The sequence below is a fragment of the Drosophila tropicalis genome, unplaced genomic scaffold, assembly GCF_018151085.1.
Source record: "Drosophila tropicalis isolate 14030-0801.00 unplaced genomic scaffold, ASM1815108v1 contig_393, whole genome shotgun sequence".
In the NCBI taxonomy this organism is placed as follows: domain Eukaryota; kingdom Metazoa; phylum Arthropoda; class Insecta; order Diptera; family Drosophilidae; genus Drosophila; species Drosophila tropicalis.
In genome coordinates this window covers 3,657,440-3,683,681 of record NW_027172855.1, presented here as the reverse complement: position 1 = coordinate 3,683,681, position 26,242 = coordinate 3,657,440, and the positions used below count along the sequence as shown (strand labels likewise).

At 36.1% G+C, this 26,242-nt stretch overlaps 3 protein-coding genes and 1 non-coding gene across 4 annotated transcripts; 2 read left to right on the top strand and 2 right to left on the bottom strand.

Annotated features, from left to right (window-relative positions):
* Positions 1 to 1,272: 1,272 nt before the first annotated feature.
* Bace (beta-site APP-cleaving enzyme) lies at positions 1,273 to 6,566 on the top strand. The gene is made up of 4 exons (XM_068284854.1): positions 1,273 to 2,419; positions 3,760 to 3,868; positions 6,120 to 6,257; positions 6,324 to 6,566. Exons 1-4 carry the CDS (start codon positions 1,273 to 1,275, stop codon positions 6,457 to 6,459), a joined length of 1,530 nt encoding a protein of 509 aa, XP_068140955.1. The 3' UTR covers positions 6,460 to 6,566.
* Positions 6,567 to 10,000: 3,434 nt separating this feature from the next.
* dachs (unconventional myosin-IXb-like dachs) lies at positions 10,001 to 16,731 on the bottom strand. The gene is made up of 7 exons (XM_068284607.1): positions 16,276 to 16,731; positions 15,340 to 15,639; positions 14,693 to 15,271; positions 13,202 to 13,906; positions 10,829 to 12,488; positions 10,613 to 10,770; positions 10,001 to 10,550 (listed from the first exon to the last, which is right to left on the bottom strand). The coding sequence occupies exons 1-7, from the start codon at positions 16,558 to 16,560 to the stop codon at positions 10,173 to 10,175; spliced, it is 4,065 nt and encodes a 1,354-aa protein (XP_068140708.1). The 5' UTR covers positions 16,561 to 16,731; the 3' UTR covers positions 10,001 to 10,172.
* Positions 16,732 to 17,091: 360 nt separating this feature from the next.
* On the top strand, positions 17,092 to 17,163 carry TRNAD-GUC (transfer RNA aspartic acid (anticodon GUC)). Its single transcript has one exon. It is a non-coding gene; the product is annotated as a tRNA-Asp (tRNA).
* A 7,263-nt stretch (positions 17,164 to 24,426) lies between these two features.
* Positions 24,427 to 25,224, bottom strand: LOC137572992 (uncharacterized). Its single transcript, XM_068284853.1, has 2 exons — positions 24,797 to 25,224; positions 24,427 to 24,733 (listed from the first exon to the last, which is right to left on the bottom strand). Exons 1-2 carry the CDS (start codon positions 25,222 to 25,224, stop codon positions 24,427 to 24,429), a joined length of 735 nt encoding a protein of 244 aa, XP_068140954.1.
* Between the last annotated feature and the right edge of the window lie 1,018 nt (positions 25,225 to 26,242).

Below are 26,242 nucleotides of genomic sequence, written 5' to 3'. Positions count from 1 at the left end.
TTCCTTGTTCACAAGTAATTCAGATATTGCATAATTTTTTGACTTTTTACCGCCCTTTCCAGACTATATCAAGTACTTTTAATATACACTTTCTAATATTGATCCTAATTTATGTTTGCCTAGAAGTTTTAGAAACTATTTTATTTTAAGTTATATTAGACTTGTCTCTGATTTGTTTTCGGGCAATCTTAAATAGATTAAAGGTCATTATCTGGACTGTTTAGTTCTTTCAGAGTGTGAAATTGCCTAGTCAACAAATTATGCAAAACTTTCCAAAATTATTGCCCTAAAACACAACTCACTAATCACTTGACTTTGCGATTTGAAAATAATATTTATGCTTATTCATTCAGTATATGCTTTAAATATGCTTTTGGGGACTTCTCCCAGTGCACACGTTTGTTTAATTTTCTATCTTTTTTGGACAATACAAAACAGTACAGATATACAAAATATAATAAATTTGAACACCAAATTGTTGTGTTTTATACATTCTACATAGCTTGGCCTCCAAAATCCATTTTTTCCACTATCTTATTTTTCTTTTGTGTAAATTTGCCAAGCGCTCAAAGTAAATAAAAATTTCCCGCCAATTTTGTCGCATGCATCAGCTGACTAATCACCTGACTTTGAAGCTTGATCAGAATGACAGGGTTGCATGTTTGGTAAAAGCTATCATCGATTTTTCCTATTTAGGGACTCTAGTTTGAATATACATAATTAGAATTATTATTTGCTTCCACAAAATTTTCGACTTTATGCCACTTATTTGGCAATTCAGCCCAGTGTGCAGTGTTGGACCCGGAAGAGTTTTGACAATGTCTAGTCCTATCTATATATATACTTTCATAACTATGTTTTCGTATAATTTGCCTGAAATATCTAAAGCCATACAGATTACCATTGGCAATTCCATGGTAAAATGTGGTAAACACAAAGTTTCCAATTGCTAATTCCAACTCAAGAAGTGGCACACTTTTAAGACTTAAAACCTTCAATTGGTGTAAATATATAGACTAAACTTTGTAGCAAACAATTAAATTTCAATGGTCATACAAATCTTTGGCTTAATTTTGAAGTACTTGAAGTCGTCGGCGTCATCAGACGATGAGTAGATAAGCAGTTGGGGCTAAATCAGAGACCAAATGTGATTATGGCCCACTCATTGTCAAAGATTTTCAAGTTAAAGATAATTAGTTAGCAATCTTATCGAAGCAAGCAGTTGATGGATGGATGGATGGATAGTATAAATATGAGGCTAGAGCGTTGCAAATGGTTAGTCTAGTTCAAGTTCTAGTCAAAAGCATGATGAAGACATTGGTTATCCTGTCGGTATTGGTGGCTTTGGCCAGCGCCGAATTGCACCGTGTGCCAGTTCACAAAGAGCAGAATTTTGTGAAGACACGTGAGAATGTATTGGCCGAGAAGGCTTACCTGCGCACCAAATATCGTCTACCCACGACCAGGTCTGTGAATGAGGAGCAGCTGTCGAACTCATTGAATATGGCCTACTATGGTGCCATTAGCATTGGTACTCCTGCCCAGTCCTTTAAGGTGTTGTTCGATTCGGGTTCCTCCAATTTGTGGATTCCATCGAATACATGCCAGAGCACGGCTTGTCTATCCCACAATCAATACGACTCGAGCGCCAGTTCCACATATGTGGCCAATGGTGAAAGCTTCTCCATTCAATATGGCACTGGCAGTCTGACTGGCTATCTCTCCACGGATACAGTAGATGTCAATGGCTTGAAAATCGCGAGCCAAACCTTTGCCGAATCCACCAATGAGCCCGGAACCAATTTCAACAATGCCAACTTTGATGGCATTTTGGGTATGGCCTACAAGAGCCTGGCTGTGGACAGTGTCACACCTCCTTTCTATAACATGGTATCCCAGGGTCTGGTCGACAGCTCGGTCTTCTCCTTCTATTTGGCTCGTGATGGTTCTGCCACCGATGGTGGTGAACTGATCTTTGGTGGTTCAGATGCTTCACTTTTCACAGGTGATTTAACCTATGTTCCCATCTCGGAACAGGGTTATTGGCAATTCCAAATGACTAGCGCCACATTCGATGGTTACACCTTGTGCGATGATTGTCAGGCTATTGCCGATACTGGCACCTCTCTGATTGTGGCTCCCTATGAGGCCTACGAAATTCTCAGCGAACTCCTCAATGTTGATGACGAGAGTTTGGTCGACTGCTCAACGGTTAGCTCTTTGCCCGATCTTACCTTCAATATTGGCGGCACTGACTTTACTCTAAAACCCTCGGCCTACATCATTCAATCCGATGGCAATTGCATGTCAGCCTTTGAGTACATGGGCACTGATTTCTGGATTCTGGGTGATGTCTTCATTGGCCAGTATTATACTGAATTCGATTTGGGTAACAATCGCATTGGTTTCGCTCCAGTTGCCTAAATATTGCTGGACTTGATCTATAATTTCTGTTAATAAATTATGCTTATACAAATTAAACTTAAGTCAAGAATTTTACTATGAGAAGGAAAGTACCAAAAAGGTAGACTAATATGTTTCTGTGACGTTCTACATTTTCGTGATTCAATGTCATCTACTTTATCATGTTATCTATGTTTTGAAAGAATATGCTAGCCACTTTATCAGTTTTTTTCCAGCAAAGATGACAAGTTTATATCATGACTAATAATGTTGGGACATCAAACCACCTTAGACAGGTGGCAATTCAAGGTCTTTTAGTCTCTAAAACATAAATGTTTATGGACTTAAATTTGTCGCCGTTAATATATCATTTTGCCCTTTGAAAGTAAAGTGTAATTACACTTTGTCTTAAATCTAAAAGTATGTAACTATCCTTGAGTTGATAGGATAAGGCCATATGAATCTAGTTGTATTATTTTATGTTTTGATGTCAGACAAGATAATTACTTAGCCAAGACATTTGAATTAAACTGGGTGAAGCTAAAAGCACTTATTTTATTAGCTATATTTAATCAATAAAAATGTTATAACATAAATGACAAATAGTTGGATTCATGTCAATTTAAATGTTATGTACTTGTGTTTCTCAAGTGTGTTAAACATTAATGGAGAAATGACAAATATTGCCCATGCGTGAGCACTTGCATCAGTGCTGAAAGAGTATTCTAGTTATTTCAACTAGAACATCCTTCGCCTTCCTCCTCCACAGACAGAGATAGTAGGAGTCGATTCATTCATTCATTTGTCCAGCTTGCTTGATGGCAAAACGTTGCATGAGGCAATGATGTGTATATGTCCAGAGTGGTTGCTGATGTCAGAGAGATGCCATTGCTGTGTGTGCGTTGGTGCTAAACTATCACAACTGTAAACACAACACAATGACAACTGCTTTTAAGGTGCAGGATACAGGTGAACGCCGACAGGATGTGGAAGTGCAGCAAACAGCTAAGGGACAGACAGTATAATGACGAGGAAGGGTGGCTACTGTCAGCAAGTAGTTACTCGCAAATGACTTTGTGACATTTAACGGGTCGGCGAGAGGGAGAAGGGAAGAGCAGACGCCCTGCCTATGGAGCAGTTAATGAATCACCTAATGGAAAATGCTTTACCTGACTTCCGTTCTGTGGTTTCCCCTTACGCTCACCCACAATCCCAGTCTTAATCGATTTTTAATTCCTCTCCTCCATATTGAGTGGGTTGCGTTTAAATCAAAGTAGCTTAAACTTTGTTAACTTTTTCCCTAATCAAACTGATTAAAGCTATTTCTATTTAATTCTACTTGTTTGTTTCTTTCAGAATCCGGTCGTACAATGATGACAAACAGATTTGCTTTCACCGCCCTGACCTTCTTACTCATGTGTCTGTTGGCCATTTCCAGCAATGAAGCAGCTCCCATGCCCAGGTAGTTGTAGAATAGTCCAGTCTACAGGACAAACCTCTTAGCCAATTATGTGTCCTAACACCCACAGACATACATACATACATGAGCATATACATTCACTTAGACATAAACTAATTAATTTCTGCTACAAAAATTCGTATAAAAATATTTGCCAAAAACCAATTACCCAAGCGTCTCGTATGTATGTACATACACACACTAGGTAAGAGTGTGTGTGTGTTCCACATTTGGCTGGCATAAGGATAAAGACAAGTTTCACACTTCATTTTTCTGTCAACGTTTATTTTTTTCTTGTTCCTTTTGCCACATTTCAATTTTCAAAAAGAAAATTTTAATTATCAAAATGTAAACGTTTGCTAAATTGTTATAATTTTTATCAGTGTATGAGAGCGTTAAGTAGACACTCGACGGTAATTAAATTTGTATAAATTTAAAAATATGTGACATTGTTATTTAAGTGAAGGAATAAGGTGGGTAATGTATAATTTGAGAAGGCAAATTATAAAATATTTTAGAGTCATGAAGGACAATTTAAAGACAGAGAGTGAGGGGCGAGTATTATTTATATATGTATTCATGTGTGAATGAATTAGATAAAATAAATTAGTTTTTGAGTTCTTCAAGTATTTGGAATAGAGTTTAATGGCCATTATGTGACTTGTTATCCAATATTTCGTAATTCCCTCTATGCTTACTTACTATTATTGTTAGGAAGAATGTTCACAAATCACATTACACACACATTTTTTAAGTATGGGCGATGAAATCTATCTAATTTTTGTTGGATTTTTATGAAACATGTATCATTTGAAGGGAAATTCAATTTACTTTCATACTTAGATTAAGAAAATATTACTTTTGTTTAAATTTGTATCGTAAAACAAAGAGACCTCAAGAATAAAATACAAAATCCCGAAATTTCGATGGGCCCCAAAACAAATACTGGGGCTAAAATGAACATTTTTGGTATGCAGTTTATCTTAGATTACCTAGATCTACAACTTTTTCAAAGAATACACATGTCTAACTGTAATGTACTCGAATTGCAGAGATAGGATTCCTGATTTATTTATCTGATCAGCTGAGATATTATGTTAAGAAAGGTTAAGTAACAATTGGACCGAATATTTGAAATAAGATTAGAAATTTGAATTTACCCAACATACTGTCCCTCTTAACTGAATAGGTTTGACTTTCTATTTAGGTTTGAGACTTGTAAGCTAGTTATATACATATACATTTTAGAGTTTAGAATTCAGTTAATTGTACTTCGATGTTTTGGACTCAGTTTGTTTATTAGCTACTAAAAAGATGTCATTGGGAATATAGTCAGAACTGTAAGACGGATTACTTATCCGGGATAAGAAATCAACTATTCAACTGAAAGTTAATGTTGTCGGTGAGTTCGTTTGCTGTTGAGTTTTCATATTGATATTAGTTTTGCCAATTTCCTTAACCTTTATTGAAGATTAAGATATCTCTTGGACACCGCTACAGCCACAAATTACGCATACGCAAAGTGGGCCAGGCAAATTAATAAAAAATATATACTGAACTGCTCTGAACTTCATTGAAATGTTGTCAATGAAAGTATCTTTATAAAGAAATTCGAATTAGATAAAAATAATGAAACCGTGATAAAAAAAAAAGTCCAAGCTATAGGCGATATTTTACCCTGATCAAATTTATTTTATTATAATGTTAAATAGAGTATAAATAGGAGACTTAAACAAAAAATAAGAACACTAATTACAAGACCTCTGACTCCAAATCTTATTTAAGTTATGTTAAAAATTAAAATATTTTTAAATTTTTGAGAATAAAACCAAAATTTAAATATATTTCCCCGCCTAAAAACAATATTCAGTTGCTAGAGACACGGTCTTCATCTAATATCCAACAATCAAGTAAAAGCACCCATTATATATGCATACTAGTATCCATTTAGTTAAACTGTCTTCTTTGGGTAAAGGAATCTTGTGTCTATGCTAATGGGGGCTAAGCTTAACTAATTTGCAATTGACGAAATGGAAAATGTCACATACATTTGACATTTACATGGCAGTCAATTGAAGGAACCTTATGCAAATGAAATGAAAATGAGAAAAACAAAATGGTGGCAACAATTTTTGACTGACCTAAAAGTAATTAGATGTCCATGTCCTGGCCCAGTTATTGTCGAAGATTTTCTATGAGAGATTGGGTGGAAAATTTATATCTAATTTTCCATTTGGTTGACTCTCTTCAATCACAGTCAGAGCAATGGCGGCGGCGGAGGCTATGGTGGTGGCTACGGCGGCAATGAGCTAGAGGAGGTGCCCGATGACCTTTTGATGGAATTGATGACACGCTTCGGACGCACCATAATACGGGCACGCAACGACTTGGAGAAGTGAGTGTCTCGGAAATACAGAGATAAGAAAAAGGTATTATCTACATACATTCGCTCTCCTTTCAGCTCGAAACGCACTGTGGACTTTGGTTTAGCCCGAGGTTATTCCGGAACTCAAGAGGCGAAACATCGCATGGGCTTGGCTGCGGCCAATTTTCCTGGTGGACCCGGACGAAGGCGACGTTCTGAGACTGATGTCTAAATCAAACGATAATGATGTCGAAACGAATTATGCAACAAAAAAAATTAACAACATTTTTTCCAATTTCCCATTTCATTTCAATGAAAGAAAAAAACGAAAACTTTTTTTGACTTGATAAAATGAATTTTCTGTTCCCTAATGGTTTTACTTTTTGTTATGCATTCTATATGTATATATACTTATATATATAATTACTAATTCGGCAAACATATTCGGATGTGAATGTTAAAATATTAAATTCTATATATACATATATACGCTATGTTCCAAGTTCAAATCGGATTGAAAGATAAAGAATATATCTACAAATGAGAAAACTAAAAATACAAAATAAAAACGTTAAACTGTTGCTCCAATAAATGTTGAAAGTTTATGCACATTTGATCAATTTTATACAAGCTCATGTTCCCGTCTCTCTCTCACTCGCTCGTCTTAATGTTTATAAAACAAAAAAAAAAAAATTACAAAAAAAGCGAAAAAAAAATCAAATTTAATTGCAAAAAAATATTCAATTGTAAGAAGTAAAAACTAAACAAACAAAAAAAAAAAATGGCGCAAAAAATCTTTAACTAGGTATGTCTTACATAATGCAAAATATCTACTCTAAAAAACACACACAAAAACAAACAACAATTTTTTGGCCCCATTTCGAAATTGAATTTATTAATCTAACATTTTTATTAACACAAAACAACAATAGAATCTCAAACAAAAAAAAAAAGGAAAAAATCGTTTAATTTTTAATTGTTTCAAAACTATTTAATTCTTTTTGTTTTTGACTTTACTGCAAGCGATTTTGAAATATTGTAAATAATATTATATGATTACACACCCACACAAAAAAAAAAAACGTACAACTATTGCGATATATGTTTTATGGAAAATATCCAAGTACATACATACATACATATATATATGTATTAATTATATTGTGTCTATGGAATGAAACTACATAAATATATATATATATATACATAAATATATAACTCTATATACAAAACAAACAAAAATGTCATAAAAAGGACATGAATAAATAAACAATTTACATTTAGAGAAAATCTAAAACAACTTGGGCAAATATTTTTCGGCATGACTGTTGAAGCAAAATGAAATGTTTGGAATCCAAGCCAAGAAGATATTTGAAGAATGATAAGAGGATTTTTAAGGAGCTTTTAAGGTAAGAGCTGACAGCATCTCTAACTATTTTCTATGCAGAAAGGATTTTGAAGGGTTCTTCTCCATTTACACTCAAGATGAAAATTATAGGTACACCCCATAAAATTTAACTTTATTGACTTTAGATTGGCACAACTTTTCTTAATCACCAAAATCTAAATGCAGCTTTCTTTACCAAACATTTGTGCTTGATGTAAATAAGAGGTACACTTCATTTGGCTAACAATAAGTTATATTTAATCTTTTGATTTTCAAATTACTGAAAATCTCTTTTCGTTTCATTATGTGATTAATATCTAATCTTGGCATTTGCCCATCCGGTTGGGCATATTCTTGACAGGACTCTATCGAAATCTTCTTCGACGCACTCCTATAAATTTTGATTGTTGGCACTTTTTCCTGATGCCTCCTGATTCTATAGATTACCCCACAAGTTAGTGAGTGTTTATCTATAAATAATAATATAAAGCACTCTAAGGCAGATAATAGAATGATTCATCTTCAGTCATTTAGTCTAATTGTAAGTAGCCCATTTTAATAATCGTTTAATTCAACGCTTTCGTGTTATGCAATTGTTTCATATTAATATTTTAACATCTTTTCAAAGTTTAAGTATTTTTTTTTAAATAAATAATAAGACCTTTCAAAACCACCCGGGGTAAGCCCTCTTAACTAACTAAGTTTTTAAGTCTATAACTAAGTTTTTAAACCATTTTCAAGTAGTTTTCAAATGGTTTTATCTTCGATAGAGCAAATAAAAAATTGATTTTTATCTCAAAATTCTCCAAATATTCAAGTTAAATATTTAAAAAAATATATTTCTTAAAGTAAAAAAGCATTTTTAAAGCGTTTCTACAATATTGCCAGAATTAAATGGACCTTAATTTTAATTTTTAAAGTTATAGTTCATGATAGGGAAAGAGGCAACTGGAAAATGTGTCTTTATTTATAATTCCCCCTTTAAAGGCATTTAAAATCAAGGCATTTAAAAGAATTGGGAAAGCTTTATTAAAAAGAAAGTATTTTATAATTATAAACCAGTAGTTGGATTATTACAAATTTAATTACTTTTTGGCAAAGTAAGTATAAGTAAGTTGAATTTTAACAGGAAGTTAAAAAATGCTTATTTCAAATGGAAAGATTTCAAGGAATAAAGGACTCCCCGGAAAACCTATTTGATTACACTATGAACAAGGATCACTTATTACTCCGAATTAGTTAATTTAATAAATTTTTAACTCAAACACTTAACACTAATATCAACAATGTAGATTAGTATCTATCTATTCGTTGACATATGGATAATTTGTTGTTGACTTATGCATGAATGGCTCTAGATACCTGCACTTGTCGATATTTGCTCTTAACTAGATAAGTGCACCACCTGGTGCCATTAGAGTCATAGAGGATACACACACACACACTGACACACACGCATAATGCGCTTGGCCAGGTCATAAACGATGTGCACTGTGGCCATTAATTGCTGATTGATTGTCTATCGTAATCAATAAATAATGGCAAACAAGGGATAAATAAAACTTAGTCAGGCTTATAATATAAGCAATGAAATTCGTATGAAGCCAAAGGTCATAAGTACATATTTAGTCAGCTGCTAGAAATAAGTGGCAATATCAATGTTGATTAGATATACAAGAACTTAATCGATGAACCTTAACTAATGATGTATAAGGTTGTTTCTTTTTGTTTATTTTACATTATTTTGATTTAAACTCCTTTTTAGATATTAAATGATTGGATTTTTGGATTGTATTTTTCTTCTGGATAATATTCCTGAAATGGAACCATTAAGACACGATTCCAACGGACAGCTGAATAAACCAAAGGAGGACAAGCTGTCTCTTTTACACTTATATAACTTAAGGGCATTAAACTGATTTCTATATGTTTAATCTTGAGAGATTAACAGATTAGTCTGCAAGGCGTGAGGATAGATTTATATAAGGATATAAAGTATAAATTTTCCAGAATTTACACTGAAATAAAAGTCAATTTCGTCAAATGAATGTTTTCATAACTCGTCGTTCAAGTACTTTGTATATATTTTGCATTCTTTTTTGCAAACTTAAAAATAAAATGTATTTTAATGTTTCATATAAAAGAATGAATCTTATAAAAGAAATGCACATAAAATGGCCGAATGTATATGAAAATATCTTAGGAAAATACTTGTGAATATATTCATAAATGGATTTCATTCTTCTCTTAAATTTTCTTAAATTTTCTTAACTATCTCAAGCTGAATTAAATTACTTTAAAATCGTAAATGTTATAAATTAAAATGTAGATATATTACATAAATTAAATCTGTCGTTTTTATGGAAGAACTGATTTGATTGGCACTTGAGGGATGAGTTATAATGCATTTGAACCAACTAAATACAACCTACTAGATAATACTACAAAATGTAAACGAAGCCTTAGCACCTCGATCTACATAAATACATCTACTTTTAGTAGCAAACATTAAAGTTAGGCGAAAAAAAGAAACTATGTACAGTCTTCACTCTTGTTGCTTATATCTTAACACCATTCGTCTGGCCATTGGCATTAGCAGGAGCTGAGGTGGAATTGCGATTGTTATTGCTCCCCATGGGCACCACCAGTTCCATGTATTGAAAGGGTACATGATAACTTTGACCTTTGTGCTCGACAATCAAATGGCCACGACCACTGGAGGCACCGACAACGGTTACAGTTTCACCCTTCTTCAGTTGCTGCGTGTCCATCTGGGATTGCGATTGGCCGACAATTGATGTGGCCGCCGCTGCTGCTGGACTGCTAGGTGCATCTTCCGGGAAATTCATTTTCATAATGCGACTTTGTGGATAGCCAAGTTTCGAGTTACCCGAAATGGTATAGGCTCGTGATTGTGGCACAGGCGGAGGACGTTCCTGCAGTAGGACAAATGAGACATTTTATTTTCGGGAAATGTTTACGTTTCTTCAATACTAACCAAATCCAAGCCAAAGAGACTACAAGTCTGTTGTATTATCTTCTGGTCACATTTCTCGTGCGGATCGGGTGGAGGAGTTCCAGCAATGGGTTGTGGTCTTGGTCTGGCTACACCTAGATTTGTGCCCAGATTTGTAGACTTGGCGGAGAGGCGAGGAACTGCAAGGTAAACATCATTATTATCCATTCTTAGTTTTCTCCAATCTCAAAAACTTACCTGCATTGGGAGCAGCTGCAGCGACAGCTGCCAAAGCAGCCATTGCATTGGCATTGACAGTTTTGCTTGGAGTATTGTGGGAATTGTGATTCGGTTTGGTCAACAAAGGCAATGGACCAGGCTGGCCGCCACGTAGACGTTTCACCTTGTTGGTGCCCATTTTCTTGCGCCACCACCAACCACGCCATGTGGCCTGCATTAGGATGGCACTCTTGTGTCGTATCTCAGTTCTCAAATGCTCCAAATGCTGACGTATCCCCTCGCTAAGGAAGACATGACGTTTGCCCGGGGCCCAGGCCAAGGTTACCGAACCATCCAACACAGGTGTCTCTTCCATGGCATATTGCAAAATAAGCTGACAGTCGTCCAGAGCTTTGTCCTCACTCCTGCGAAGTAAACGGAACGGTGCAAGCATCCGATAACGAGCATTGAATTGCTTAAAACGCATTCGATGTGGAAATCCCGATGCCATTAGGTTGACCGTCTCGAGTACCTGCAGGGATCGTATTTGACGCACCACAGTGGCACGATCGAATGTTCCTGGCTGCTCGGCTCCATTGCTGCGAATGCAGCGTACAAAATGCGGCCTGGCATGAACCAAAGTCCTCAACAGATTATCCAGACGAGTGTGAAAGTCTTGAGTTAATGTGGACACTGGCTCATCGCCATTCAGTAGATCCGAGTGCGAGGTGGGCGATATACGAAAACTGAGTCCCCGTGGCGCCTGTTGCTGGGCATACAGAGCCTTCAGTTCCGAGCCAAACAGGTGGGTGGCAAATCCAAAGTTGCAGGTGTGCTTATAGAACACAGCAACCAAATCATCTGGCACCACATCTCGATTCGTATCCAAAAAGTCCGTGGTATCATATTCCACTCTGCCGGCAAAGTGGCGTATGAGAAACATGCGTGGATCATGGGGTTCTGCCGTGGGTTTTGTCTCCAAACGAGTGGAGCAACGATGCTGAACCTTAAGCTTAGTCACATAACTTTCGGCTGTTCCACGAACCGAACACTCGGCATCTAGCATGCTCAGGAGGCCAGTACGCAGGGATGAAATCAAATCTATGCACGGCACATTGTCCACATAATCCACCTCTGTGTCACAAACGATTCCCTCATCCCGACACGATTCCACGGAGGATTTGAAAATATGCGTATTATAGAAATGTTGCATTGTCTCTGCGCACAAATTGATGCACAGATGCTCCAGTTGAGCATGCGGTGAGGGTTCCTCGAATCCAAACATATCCAATATGCCAATAAATCCATCAGTTGCATGTCGTACAGCATTATTCAGAGCAGCCATCGATTTGGAACCAGCGTTGCCGCCTCCTATGGTCGAGGCATGCTGTGAGGCCACATCCGCCTGATTATGCACCGACTCATTCGAGTCCGAACTTAGAGTGCCCAAGGTGGATCCCAGACGTTTTAGGCTATTCGCTCGTCGCACTATTGTGGCCACTGTGCGACAGTAGAGAGCCTTGGCCAAGCAATCCCTGGTCATATTTGCATCGCCATCTCCGCACACCGATTTCACCAATTGTCCTCGTACATTGTGAGTGCGTGTGGTCAGTCCACGGAAAAGAGCTGCTGGCGGAACTCCCAAAAGGCTTGCCACCGAATTTAGTTCCGTTTCACCCTTGACATCCACTTCCAGTCCCTGTTGCAGATATATAAAAAAGTTTTATAAGAAATTTTATTTTAAATTTTCATTGATACTTTTATTCTTTCTATGTACTCTTTTATCTGAAACTGAGTAAAAAAAAAAAGATTTCTTACATCAGACTTTCTACTTGAAAACGTCTCGACATGAAAAATTCAGACGTAAATTACCCAGAAACATTCATCACAGCAAGAAATCATCTATTTATAAAAGATACTCCACAGAAAAAGAGAACATTTCCTCAGCCACGAGTTGAACTCGCGTGATGTGTGGTCAAAATAACGAACTCTCTAACCACAACACCACTCCAGCATCTCTGCAATGACTGCAGAATTGGAAACATCAACATATCAAAGTGTCACTAGATGGCGCCACATTGTGAAATTGAAATAACGAACAACAGATGGCTTTTGAAATTAACGCGCTTTTTTAGAACGTTTGACTTCAATAAACTTGTATTAGCACTTCCAAAGCCGAAAAAATTGTTTCATTTTGTTTTTTCTTATTTAGAAAATGTCAAAATTTGATTTAATATTGTCGGCAAAATTTTAAAGGAGTTAAAAAAAGAAAGAGTGAAAGAAATAAAGGAAACTCGAAATGCTTAGAAGCCAAAACTTATTAAAGGGTATATACTAAAGTTGTTATATGTTAAATAAGTTAAGTCATCGAAAGATAGTATGCAAAGGTTAAGAAAGGAAAACAAAACTTACCCCACCATCGATGAATTGAACATTTCCGAGTAAAAGCACGGCAGCCAAAACTCTAACAACATCCAGGAAAGGTATACCCAATATACCAAGGCAAGTTTTCCAGGACTGGAAACGAGCAGCATCCTCCACTTCATTCTGGCCAGTATCGCCACGTAAATAGCGCAGATTCGCTGGCGAATAACCCTCCAAATGTAATTTCTGACGCTCTTCTCTATTCAGGCCAGCCAGCAGTTGATAGAATATGTGATAGTTCTTCTCCTTGGGCAGCGGACGTATGACACGTGTTTGATCCAAGAAGTAGCAATGTATCTTCGTACGATATAGAGCACCATCGGTTACCTGCACCTCAATGAACTGGCCAATGCGACTGGACTCCGAGTTTGTGGTTGTTTTGGCCGAACCCAATGAACGAAGCACCGTGAAAGCGGCCGCCAAGTGTTTAAATGCATCCGTCTCTGGACCACCGCCGGCAACGGCAAACAATTGACGCAGCATCAACATGGCGTTGGCTGTCTTTCCAGCTCCCGATGTACCAGATAATATAATGGCCTGTGGATAGCCAGTCTCACTCTGTTGACGTACTGCCTCCTGAACGATCTTTTGCAATTGTGGTGCCAACGGCATGGCACGAGTCGAGGTGAGTGTTAATGGATTCCCCACATCTAGATAAGGATTTATCGAGAGCAGTATCCCACCGACATTTGTCTGTTAAGCAGGATAAATTTGAATTTTTGAGGGTAACAATAGAGTTGTTTAAAGTTGCAGTTAGGTTTTTTCAAACTATCTTTACTTTTAATTATCAAATTGACCTGCAATCTTGTAATTCAAAAACCAATCCCTATTGTCTAATAGTAAGTTGATTTATTCGTCTTCTTGCTTGGACATACTAAACAGGAAATCGTCTAAATCCCAATTTCCACTTTTCCAAAGTGGCCAAGAAAACATGAGTTGAATCTTTACATCTTAAATCGCAAAAGAAATCAAACTTATCAACTCGTTTTTTCCCAGTGAAAAGATATCGGCAACTTTGAGGGTCCTCAACCTATTTGCATATCTCTGACTGAATGTGAATCCTGATAAAATGCCATTAACTATATCCATGACAAGTAAAACCATGGCAAAATAAAAGATGATAGATAGAGACTCTGTATATTTCCGTATCACATGCATGCGCTTGAATCTGGGAACCTTTTCATCTTGACTTTGTATATCGTATCGTACATCATAGTGTATATGTATGTATAATTGTCGAAATTAGCTGTTAATCTACGACTGAGTGCAAACGGAAATTTAATTTAATGACAAACTGTCTGTGGTAATTGCTTGAGAACCAACCGCACCGCAGAGCAATGAAAAAACTGACAAGACCTGTTTTTAGTTCCATGTGGAACTGGAACTATTTGCCTGGAGTGGAGGCAAGTGGCAAGTGGAAAAGTGAATCTAACAGCGAGTTGTAATTACAGATATTGTGTGATGTCTGATGATACTTACAAAGTAACGCTGTTCGTTGAAGCGCGCCTGAAGTGTACGCATAACGGCATGTTCGGTGAGTGGACCAGTTAAATGGATTAAATCCTGCATGTCCTGGGGCAATTTGGAGGTAACATTGATCTCTTGATGGTGCTTCTGATGAATGGCGTCGGCAAATCCAAAGCCAAAGGGTAATGTCTTGACGCTATTGCAGGGATTAGCTGGTTTCGGCACGGGTATAAATGGCAGCTGTTGGGAAAGATGATGATGGTGATGATGATTGGACTGTTGAGTGGCTGCCACTGAACCAAATCCAACGCCCGAATTGCTGGAACGCAGCGGCAACGTATGGCTATTGGCTTGACCATGATTGGATGTCGAATTGTGGGCTAAAATGTTACCCAAACTGCCGGCATGTGGCAATGTGGCACTTGAATTGTTGTTGGCTCCGTTTAAACCATGACCGTTGCTGGTTTGAAAGGAATTCTTTTCGCTCAATTGATGTGGCAATGGATGTGGTATTGATGTATTGCGAGCTGGAACCACAGCTCCTGGACTGCCAGAATTTGCTCCCAAAGTCTGGCCAAAGTTGTGAGTGGGCTAATGATAATAAAAAGCCAAAATTTCTTGGGTTTAAGCTGTCGGCTAATTGTAAGACAGAAACTAACCTTGGGCAAAGTATGTTGGCCATTAGCATGTTGTTGCAAGGCACTGGCTGAGAGGCCACCAACTGTTCCAGAACTAATATTCAAATTCGGACTGGAAGCATTCAAGTCGAAATTGGTGGCTTTTGGTCCAGAACTAACAACGCCTGGACCACCTCCACCTGGCGACGCATGTGATTGGCCACCACCATTTACCTGACCTTGACCCTGGCCCACATGCAGACGATTGCGCAATGTGACCAACTCTGTGCTAAGACTTTTAAGGCGCTGCTGCAGATGCACTGCCTCATTGGACGATGAAGCATCTGAAATTTAAAAAGGGAACAAGAAATGAAACAAATCTTTAAAAGACACTACTTGCTAAATTAAATCTTATTAATAACTTATCAAATAGATGACAATTGTTTTGAACTACCTTATTATCTTAAAGGAAAGGAAAGGAACCATTCGTATTTCGACTAAGAAGCCAAAAGAGGCCACAGAAAAAAATTGAACTAAAATTGAACTGCATATATTCTACAAGAGTTTACATACTAAACTTGGTAGCTCTTGCTATTGAAGCCACCAAAATAAAAGTACTTAAACAGACAGAATTTTGGCGCCTCCATTTCCCAATCCATTTATTGGGTGCCTCTCATAGAAAAAAAAGGACAAACAATATTACACTACCGAAATTTTATTTGCCTTCTTAACTCGGTCAAAGTCCAAGGGAGAGCTTTCATGGAACATCTTGTTATATTCACCTCAGAGAGAGAGATATATAACAGAATCCTCATAGAAAGTTTTAAACAGAATTGTTTTCTTATAAATTTAGCGTTTGTAACGAATACAAGTATTTTTGTCAAATCTTCCCCTCATGGTGTTGGCTACACCGATGCCCAAATTCATTGTTGTCTTGTATTCAATGGGAAATACGACAGGTTTCCGTTCAACATGCCATTCAATAGGTTGTCGCAATAGTTCAACACTATGATCCAATTTAATGCCACATTTTCCCTGATGAATTGTGAATCTCTGCGGTTTCTTAATCTGATTGTTGGGATCACGATAATAGTCCCGATACTTTTGGCTTTCCAAATAGAAATTATCGATGCGATCGAGATCTCCATAGTCCACAACTTTGAGTCCAATACGTGGAGCAAATCCTAATATGGCCCGCCGTTGGACTTGAGAACTTTTCGACACTTGCAACATGTCAACCTCAGGCGCTATAATGGTCGGCATCTTCTTGTTCTTTTACGTATATGTATTTATACACTTCGCTTTTTTTAATTTTTTTTTGGAGAATTCTTTTTGAAAAAGTAATTTTTTTAGAAAAAGAACAACAATGTGTTAAACATAGGAATATATTAACTAGTGACGAGAATGAGTAGAAACATCAGAGAGGTAAACTTTCGTCAGCTGACATTTCAATGCTTAGGTAATCTGATTAAAAGAATCTGATATAATAGTATAATCGGGGGGATTGAAAAGGCACTTGCAATGAGTATTTTAAAGGAATTGGTCCTTCTAATAGAGGTGTCCCTTAAGTAGTTTTCCATGGTTCCACCTTAATTTAATGAAAACTAATAACTAATAGCTTGTGTTTATTTTCGCACTTTGCTTATCTGATTAATTAAACATATTTACAATATGCCTGCCCATATTTAATTGATTCGCTAAGCTTTAGCTTTAGAATTTGTTGTCTTCACATGAGTAAACTTTATGAACGTTTCCGAATGCTGAATTTTGCTTTCTGCCACTCTTGCTTCAACATCCTCGATAGTATAGTGGTCAGTATCCCCGCCTGTCACGCGGGAGACCGGGGTTCAATTCCCCGTCGGGGAGATGTTTGTAATATTTTTTTTAAATCGAATTTTTGTTTTTTTTTTTTATATTTATAATTATGTATTAACTAAATTATTATTTATATTTAAACACTAAAATTTAAAGTAGTAAAATAGTGGCAAAGTCAAAGTAGTTCAGTGCTTCTCGTCTCTTAATTTTGATTTTAATCGATTTGATCTAATTGTTATCAGATTTTACTAAAAGGTTTCTCATTAAACGGAGAATTCATTTTACTTTATTTCATAGTTCAACAAAATTAATACTTTCTTATGAATTAGTCACATAAAACAATTGGAAACAAAATTTAAATTATTAATTAATTTTTGGTGTACATTTTTTTTTTTTTTTTAAATGCACTAAAAAAATGGGAATATTCAGTCATACATGCTGGTAAGACAATCTAAATAGTATATATCTTTTTTCCACTAAGCATTTGCAATAAATTCTTAATAAATCCTTAAGATACTTCTTAATATAATCTTTGAAGGAATTTTTGGATGCAATTTTAAATAAATTTAGAAAATTAGTCATCAGAAAACTGAATCAAAATAGAATTTCAGAGGAATATTTTATGAAAATAACTTTGAAAACAATGTTTGTAATTTTAATGTATATTTTAGATTTGGCATTGGGGGAAAATCTTTTCCAGTTCTTACGCCCTGGATCTGCCATTGCTTCCATGTTAATAAGAAATTAAACTTTGCCAATAAAGTCAAGAATTCAAATTTTGCAGGGAACTACCCACTTTCTCTGATTCTCTTGGTTAGATTAAGACTTGGGATATGTAAATTTTTAAAATATATGACGTAGTAAACAAAAATAAATAGAAAATTGTAGAGAATGCCATTTATTAAACTAATAATAAGATCAGATCATTCCACAAAATAGAAGAAAGTGCAATAAATGTATGATGTAATATATTTACACACATACATATACATATATGCAAATTTACATGCTTTGATAGCTATGATAGGTATTTAACACAATGCCGATATATACACGATATATGCAGTAATATATTCTATATACATTTCGAAAACAAAAACGAGAAAAATTTACCACTAAAAATATGTACAGAAAGATAATGATATCATAACGAAATAATTCACTTTGATAAAAATTCTTCCTTGTATCATTTATCTTAAAAATCTTGAAGAAATTCTTAAAATATTAAGAAAAACATCATCATTGTAATTTTCTGTTCTTTACACAAAAGAAAGAATTAAAAATTGCAATTAAATAAAGAGTTCAAAATGTATTTTCAACCTCTACTCTTTGTTTATTTAACCGAATCCCATTTTTTTTTTTTTTTTTTTTTTTTTGATTTTAATCAGAGTCAACAACTTTATCCCATAGAATCTCTTTATTCACACCAACTAATTTCGGATGGCCTGACAAAAAAACTTGGTCAACAAATTATTTGATTGGCTTGTGCCCCGCGTACAACCTCAAAAAAGCAAAAAAAAATCAAGCGAATCAAGAAAATTTACATAAAATGTTAATGAACTAATTTCGCTGAACTAAAGACACAGAACGCTCAAAGATGAAACGAAAAATTGGCGGCAAATGAATAGAATAAAAGATCAATGAATTTTATTGACTATGGATTTTTGGAAACTTTCAAAATGCGAGACCTTTAGGGTCAAGCGGAGAACAACAAAACAACAATAACATATTATCCAATAACTTTACTGAAATTACATTTTCTCTTGTAAAACCTGTCTATATTCATTTGACGATCCCTGATAATAAATCCAACTAATTGGCTAATGAAAAAAAAAAAACGTTTTCTTAGAGAAAAGTACTTAAGAAGAGCATCGATCGATACCTTTCTTTGTAGCTTTTGGGGCAATGTTTGAACGAATATCAAAAATCAAACATCATTGATGACGATGGATGTGGAATCAAACCAGTTTTAGTTTTTTTGGGTTTTGGTTTTTTGTTTTAAAGCCTGCATGCCCAGAAATGTAAGACAAGCCACGAGGGAAAGACAGAAACAACTACCAATAAAATCAAACAAGCAAAATTGTTTTCTATTTTGTCGGTCTTTTATTATGATAAACACCCTAACCTAGGGCCCAAAGCTACTCTAACTTTTTTAATTAGTTTGAACAATATTATTCTCGAATTTGAATTTTGTAGACAATTGAAAAGAAAAAACATCGACATCTTCCAGTTCAACTCGTCTCAAAGTGTTATCTCTACTGAGTTTAACCGGTCTGGTCGACAAGAAAATAGAATCTAGATTTGTTTAGGACGTATTCGAGTAGCATAGAGCATATTTTGCAGTCTTCTTATCTACTATGTTTGTATTATATTTAAATGCCTTTCCTCTATAGATTCTGTGAAGATCTGTTCAAAAGCAGCTGTGATCAGCAGGTAACAAAACTATATCAATTAGACATATCTGAAGATAAATTGCTGAACCTGACAATGAATACCCTCTGCTAATTGCATATATAAAATGAGAATCGTTTTACCATCATTAAGCAAAACTGAAAAAAATGAAAAACAAATAAATATTATGAAGACAATTTGTAAGGAATCTTTCTTTCCTAGAAATATTCTGAAATACTTCAAGAGTTTCAAAAGTATTTCCAAAAAAAAAAGCTTGAAAAATGTTTTTGTTTCCGAAAAGGTAAGTGGATTCAGTTTTTAGAGTAAACAGAATTCGGTCTTAATGTCTTTCCGGTGGCATTTAGTTTTGTTTTGTTCATTGTTTTTTGTTTTGTTTTTGTTTTTGCATGTAGAAAAGGTTTGAGTCCAAATGAGCAGCAAACAAGAAAATTTCTTGGAAGCTGAATTCAGTCTGCATGAATAAAAGAGATAAAGAAGAAATATATATAAGCAGCAACAAAAAAAAAGCCACAACAAAACTGGCCGCCACAGCCAACGGGCGCAATTGACGATGGAGACGACGACGACGACGATGACGACGAGACGACTGCCTCCATGCCTGGGCCCAAAAACCAAACTGGTCGGAGTCACAAAAGTTACCTCTCCATGGATCTAGAGGTAGACATTGGATCTTTTTCGGGAAAGGGGGAGGGGAGGTGACGATGGAGGGGAAGGAGAATAAGCTTCAGTCAGAGTTGGCGTTGCCAGCGGCAGTGAGTAAATGTTGCAATACATGAGGAAAGGTAAGCGACACCCATAACCAGCTGCTAGACAGAGACAAGGGTTCCCATATAAGTACATTCAGTGGATAAATATGAATATTAATACATTCAAAGGCGAATTATTGGCAAGAAAATGCCAACACTGATTGTGTTCTGATGTCGGTTTCGATTGAAAAATTTCAAGAGACGGCGCCAAAGATGGTCATGGCAGTTAAATTAAAATAATTATAATTGTGATTGTCGGTGTTTAACTTATATATAGATCTTTGGGTTGAAGGTGACAAACTGGATGAACTGCGTGGTTGAAATATAATAATAGGAACATCTGCATTAGGGTCTAGTAAGATGCCAAGTGTAAGGTCTTAAAAGTGCTTCTTGGATCACAATATTTTCGTATGTATGTATATTTAGTTTGAGATGTGTCCATTTGCTTTGTGTTTTAATATTATTTTACTTAAAAGGACATTTAGTAACTTCATTATAGTTTTATTATTTATATAGTATAGTTAAAAAATGAAACTTGAACTTTTAAGTCTCACTATCTCTTTATTTCTAGGCGCATTGGATCGGCACGATAAATCCAAAATTTGTGATAATACAAATTGAAACCTTCTTAAATCCTTTGACTAAGTGTACAATTTCTTGCTAATTAAAATAAAATAAGTATAAGAATGTGACATTTCATTAAACAAAGCCTCTATGTCTCTTTTTCCTAAGTTAAAGACAGATACTGGGATTTGGCTGATTATGTTTAACAATTTTAAAGAAGAAAAGTTTTGAATGGCTGTGAAAAGTAATAGGCTATAACAACAAAGGCTAATCTAATTATTATTTTTAAATTTTCATTCTGATAATGATAATGAATATAATATCATAAATACATATATAATAACTGACTGCCAAGTAATAACTTATTGAATTAGTTACTTATTTACTGCCAATTATTGTTAAAATTTATCTTTGTATGTATAACATTATGAAAGATCTAACAATCAACCTTTTAAGATTTTGACATGAATTTCTTAATGACGACAATGGTTTTGTTCTTTCTACCTGTTTTTAAGACCTTTTCGATCAAAGTATGAAAACTGAGCTGAAATTCCATTTTCCTTTTCCATTCATTCATTCATTACTATTTCCGTTCCATTGAAATTTTGAATCCACAAAAATGAATTTAATTTCTTCATAATGCTTGACAATTCTCTTAATGCTAAATGAAAAGCTTTTTTGTAATTTCAAAAGAAAAACCAAAATTTCAGTTTTGGTGGTAAGAAAACAAAAGACTTAGACAACAAACTTGATTTTATAGTTGCCACTTACCCTGCAGTTTCTTCTCCGTCTCCCAAAATTTTTGCAATTCTGTGAAATATTTATCCAGTATGAAAACTTTTGACAGGCCCAATGTGGCCATCGTTGTTGTACATTTGTGTGGCCCGAGAGAGAATCACTAAACGGGTTTAGTTTTTGGTTTTTTTTTTTTTTTTTGTTTTGTGTCGTTTTCGGTTTGGCCGATTTCAAATGGTCGCAAAGGCTATCGATAACTCTTTGGTTCTGTTTTGTTCCTCTTTTTTTGGTAAGGACCAGGAATGAGGCGGGCAACGAGGCGACAACTGCAACGACGACGACGACGACAACGACAACAACAATTTTCTTATTTGAATAATTTCGTATACAGGCACAGCACAGAAAACACGCCCGGGCGAACAGGTTTTCGTTTTCCGCACAAGGCACACAAGGCACAGGCACAGGCTGTATCTGTATCTGTATCTATGGCATACTACATGCAGCTGCGCGGGCGACTGTGGCGGCTACTTTTTGGCTGGCAACACAACAAGTGAAGCAACAGCAACAACAACAACAAGACACACAAAATAAATAAACAAGCAAAAAGAATGCAGAAGGAAGGGCAGCAGGCAACAGCAGCAGAAGCAGCAGCAGCCGAAATCACAGTGAGCCTTCTCCACCTTTCGGAGAGAAGTATCTGTCAGATACTTTTTAGCGTAGTGCGGTTCTTTTGCTTTTCTTCTTATTATTATTTTTTTCCTTTTCTTTTATTTCGTAGCTCTCTCGCGAACGCTTATTTTCTTGTTTTGTGCAGAGTTTTTTTTTTCGTTTCTTTTGGTTTTTCGAAAACGAGTTACCACCAACTCCGACTTCAACACGCAGCAGCAAAGTTGAAAATGTACCCAGAGTAGATGTAGATGCTTAGATACCTTCAAGGTACAACACAGACACCAAACACTGACACTCGCTCACACACACACTTAAGTACACTGTGGTAAATAAGATTTATCTTTTGATTTTTGTATATGGAATGGAGAGAGAGATGAGGGAAAAGGCACTATCCACATATATACATTCATATATGTATGTAACTGCAACTCTTTCACTTTGAACTTTACACAAAATTTAATTGGCTTTTCTTCTGCACGATTAAATCATCTTGGCATTTAAATTATTAATCAATGTAAATGAACCGAGAAATCTTTTGGGTTTCTACCTTTCGTTTAGAGCTCTAACCGCAGACTGAAGCTGGTAAGTCTTGGTAAGACCAAACCAGCATAGTCCAGATGGAAGTGTCTCTCTCTCTCTCTCTCGTTCTCTCGGTTCGGCAGTTTCCTCTCTGTTTGGGAGTTTTGGCTCTCTCTCTCTCTCTCCCTCTCTCTTTCTGATGCAGGTAAATTTTGTCTAGCAGGTAAAAGGCCTTTTCGAAAAGAAAAAAATATATATCTTCGCACACATCGCTCAGTTGTTCAAATATGAGGTCAAGTGTTTGAACTATGCGCCACCTCGTGCCTCCTCTCGCATGATCTCTTCTCTCGTCTATTTAGTCTTGTGTGTTAATTACTTTTGATTGCCTATTATTTATGCTGCATTTTACCATTTTCCCCACAGTTCTCCACTAATGTTGGCTATAAATTGCATTAAAAATGCAAATTGATTTATAAAAGTGTCTACACGGTTTTCTCTTGTAAATACATCAAAGTAATTGCAAAATAAAATGCGTTGGAAAATGTATAATTTACTTGTAATTAAATTTATTTATTCTGTGGACTGACAAGCTAATAATTTTAAATTAAAATTACCGTTGTAAGCTCGATCAGCTCTAGCAGAAAGCTTAAAACAGCAAGAGATGCCCATTAAGAAAGGTGTTTTGCCCATCTTTGGTGGCAAAAGCTAGCTCAGCTTGAAGGTTGACAAGTTTGCATACTTTTAGGCCGCCTTCTAAATATTTCAATCAAAATTGACAACTTTGCATACTTTTCAACCTTGTTGAAAACTGTTAACGAATTTTTTGGTTTATTTTGGTTTTTTGTAATCTAACTGCTCAATCTTCAGAAATGTTTCCGATTACAATATTGAACACAAAGGAATTTATAGATTTGTTTAAAAGAATTGCATACTTTAGGGGTGAATTTTCCCCATTTTACAGCCCTAGATCGGCCTAAGTATAATTGCACTCACAGTGAAGAAAAACCTTTGGATAATATATACAAATGTTTAACCAAAACTCACACAGATGCAAAATTTTACATCAATGGAAACTATATGCATACATACATGTATATGTTTAAAATATTAAGTATATTTTACTCCTTAGATAAATGTTAACCATAAATATATACTAGCTCGGAACAAAGAACTTTACCAAATTAAAATTACTCTCTTTAGCTCATTAAAAACCTAAACCCAAAAAATGAACCAATATATTTCAGGAAGCCTGCTTCATAAGATCATCCTATAAAGATTAAAAGTGCATATAAACTTTAATTTAAATTTTACAATTTTTTTGAAATCGTTTGTGAATTTAGTGTCTTAGAGGTTCATTGTTTTTTTATTTTCACTTAAAAAATATTCATTTTTTCCATTTCCTAATAAACGATTGCCTATCACTTTGTTTTAGTTACGTCTGATTTTTAGTCTGCAAAACTGCTTGATTGTGTCAACGACCTTTGTTTAATGATAATAATTTATAAAAAGTTAATTAAAGTTAGCATTTCAAGTTATACCAACGTTTACAAATTAAGATTAAGATAATTTTTGCAAAGTTTCCTAACAAATCAAGGGTTTTCTCGGAGAATCAAAAGATGCTTTTGCTTGAGGTTTGTTGACTGTACTAAGTAATACTTTTGAGCATGCTCTAAGTGGTCGATGGCCACGTTCTAAGAGTATTCACTGTAGGCTTACCTGTTATATTTCCTGTTTTATTGCCAGCCTTTTTCCGCTTCGCCACGGGTAAAGTATAAATTGCGGAAAATTTTGTGAAGTGTTCAACCGCAGCACTGATCTTATTGGCGGTCGGTGAAGCAGCTGATGGAGATGATGATGATGCGATGATGTTCTGGTCCTTGGATATCTTTAACTCGGCATCGATGGCTGGCGATGGGTTCGGTTTGTTTTCAGCAGCGGGTGAGGCTTTCCTTTGTTTTGGTGAGGGTGTGGCAGAACTAAAATAATCAAATACGAATGTTACACAAAGGATAGAGAAGTAGTCTTAGGTCTCATCATACCTGACTGCCTTGTGATATTGACAAAAGAAATCAGGTCGCATGCGATGCCGACAGAGAAAATCTTCACACAAGCGGAGAACATCATCATTATCACAATTCTCACTCTTACTTGATGAGGCATCACTTTGGTCCAGCACCTCCTTCTGGCTGATCTCGGCTGCTGCTTCTTCGGCTGGACTGTAGAGAAATGCCGGCAAAGTGGTACCCAGAAAGTCGGGTATATTCTCAAAGAAATCGGCGGTACGATCATAGCTACTTGTGCTAGTAGAACTCTTTGAGCGTGGCTTGATCTTTGTACGATTCGGACTGCGAGTACGTGTACGTGTTCGTGGCTTGTGAAAAATCTCCTGCGAGGCGGTTAAATGTATCGATCTGTGTCGATGGCTTCCCACATTGTAGTCAGCATATGTCTGATCCGGCAGCAACATAATAGCAACAAGCACATCATCATTCTGCTTGACCCATTAACCGGCTCCGGCTGGCAATTGTTTTCTTGTCCTTTTGGAGGCTGAAAAAATCAATTGCGACATCAATTTTCGTATTTTAATTGCTTTTAAATCAAGTGTCCACGTTAGGTGCCTCAAAAATTGGATGGAGGATGGCAACGATGGTAGATGGTGGATGGTAGATGGTGGCTTCCGCATCTACAGGCCCATAAACCTGTCAGTTTATTGGCGCAGCCGATTACTACGATTAGCGTGACCATGACGAAGGTGACAGACATGGACGCTAATGCCTTTTACTGCGCACACACACACACATACGACTTGGTAGACTTGGACTCTGCCAGAGCTCAAGTTCGAGTCAAACATGTTGGATCAAGAGGGAGATGCATATGCAAATGGATAGATGATTTGCCAATCGAAATGAGACACAATATTTATGCCACACTTGATCTTCGGCTGATGGTGTGGTCCAAAGCCATCAGACGACAACTGAGCACACTGGGCGCACTGAGTTTTGCTGTTGGCAATTAACTCAAATGATTGTCATAAAGTGTTGGATATGTGGACACGCACGGATGACCATGTGGTTGCCATGTGAGGGCAGCATCAGAAGCACCATCGCTTGCGGTTACGTCGGCATTTTTGTCAGTGTCAACACAGCGGGGCGGCAACGTTTGACTTTGACTTTGAGTTTGAGTTGAAGGAACGCTAAATCTCACTGATATCTGAGCTACTTCTGGTTTATTATGGCGATTACATAACAGGAGAAGTCTATGTGTGTGTGTGTGTAATAGAGAGTTGGGGAATAGGCGAGTCTTCCACCTCTTTCCTCATCTACTTCAATGCCTGATAAAGCAAAACCAACATCAGGTTGAATTTATTAATGTAAAAAATATGTATGAAGAAAGCTAATCTTATTCGCTGCAGGCTACAAATATGCTTTTATCGCTTATCATTATATTGATTACTTGTTAATGGGATATTAACTCAATATAGATAT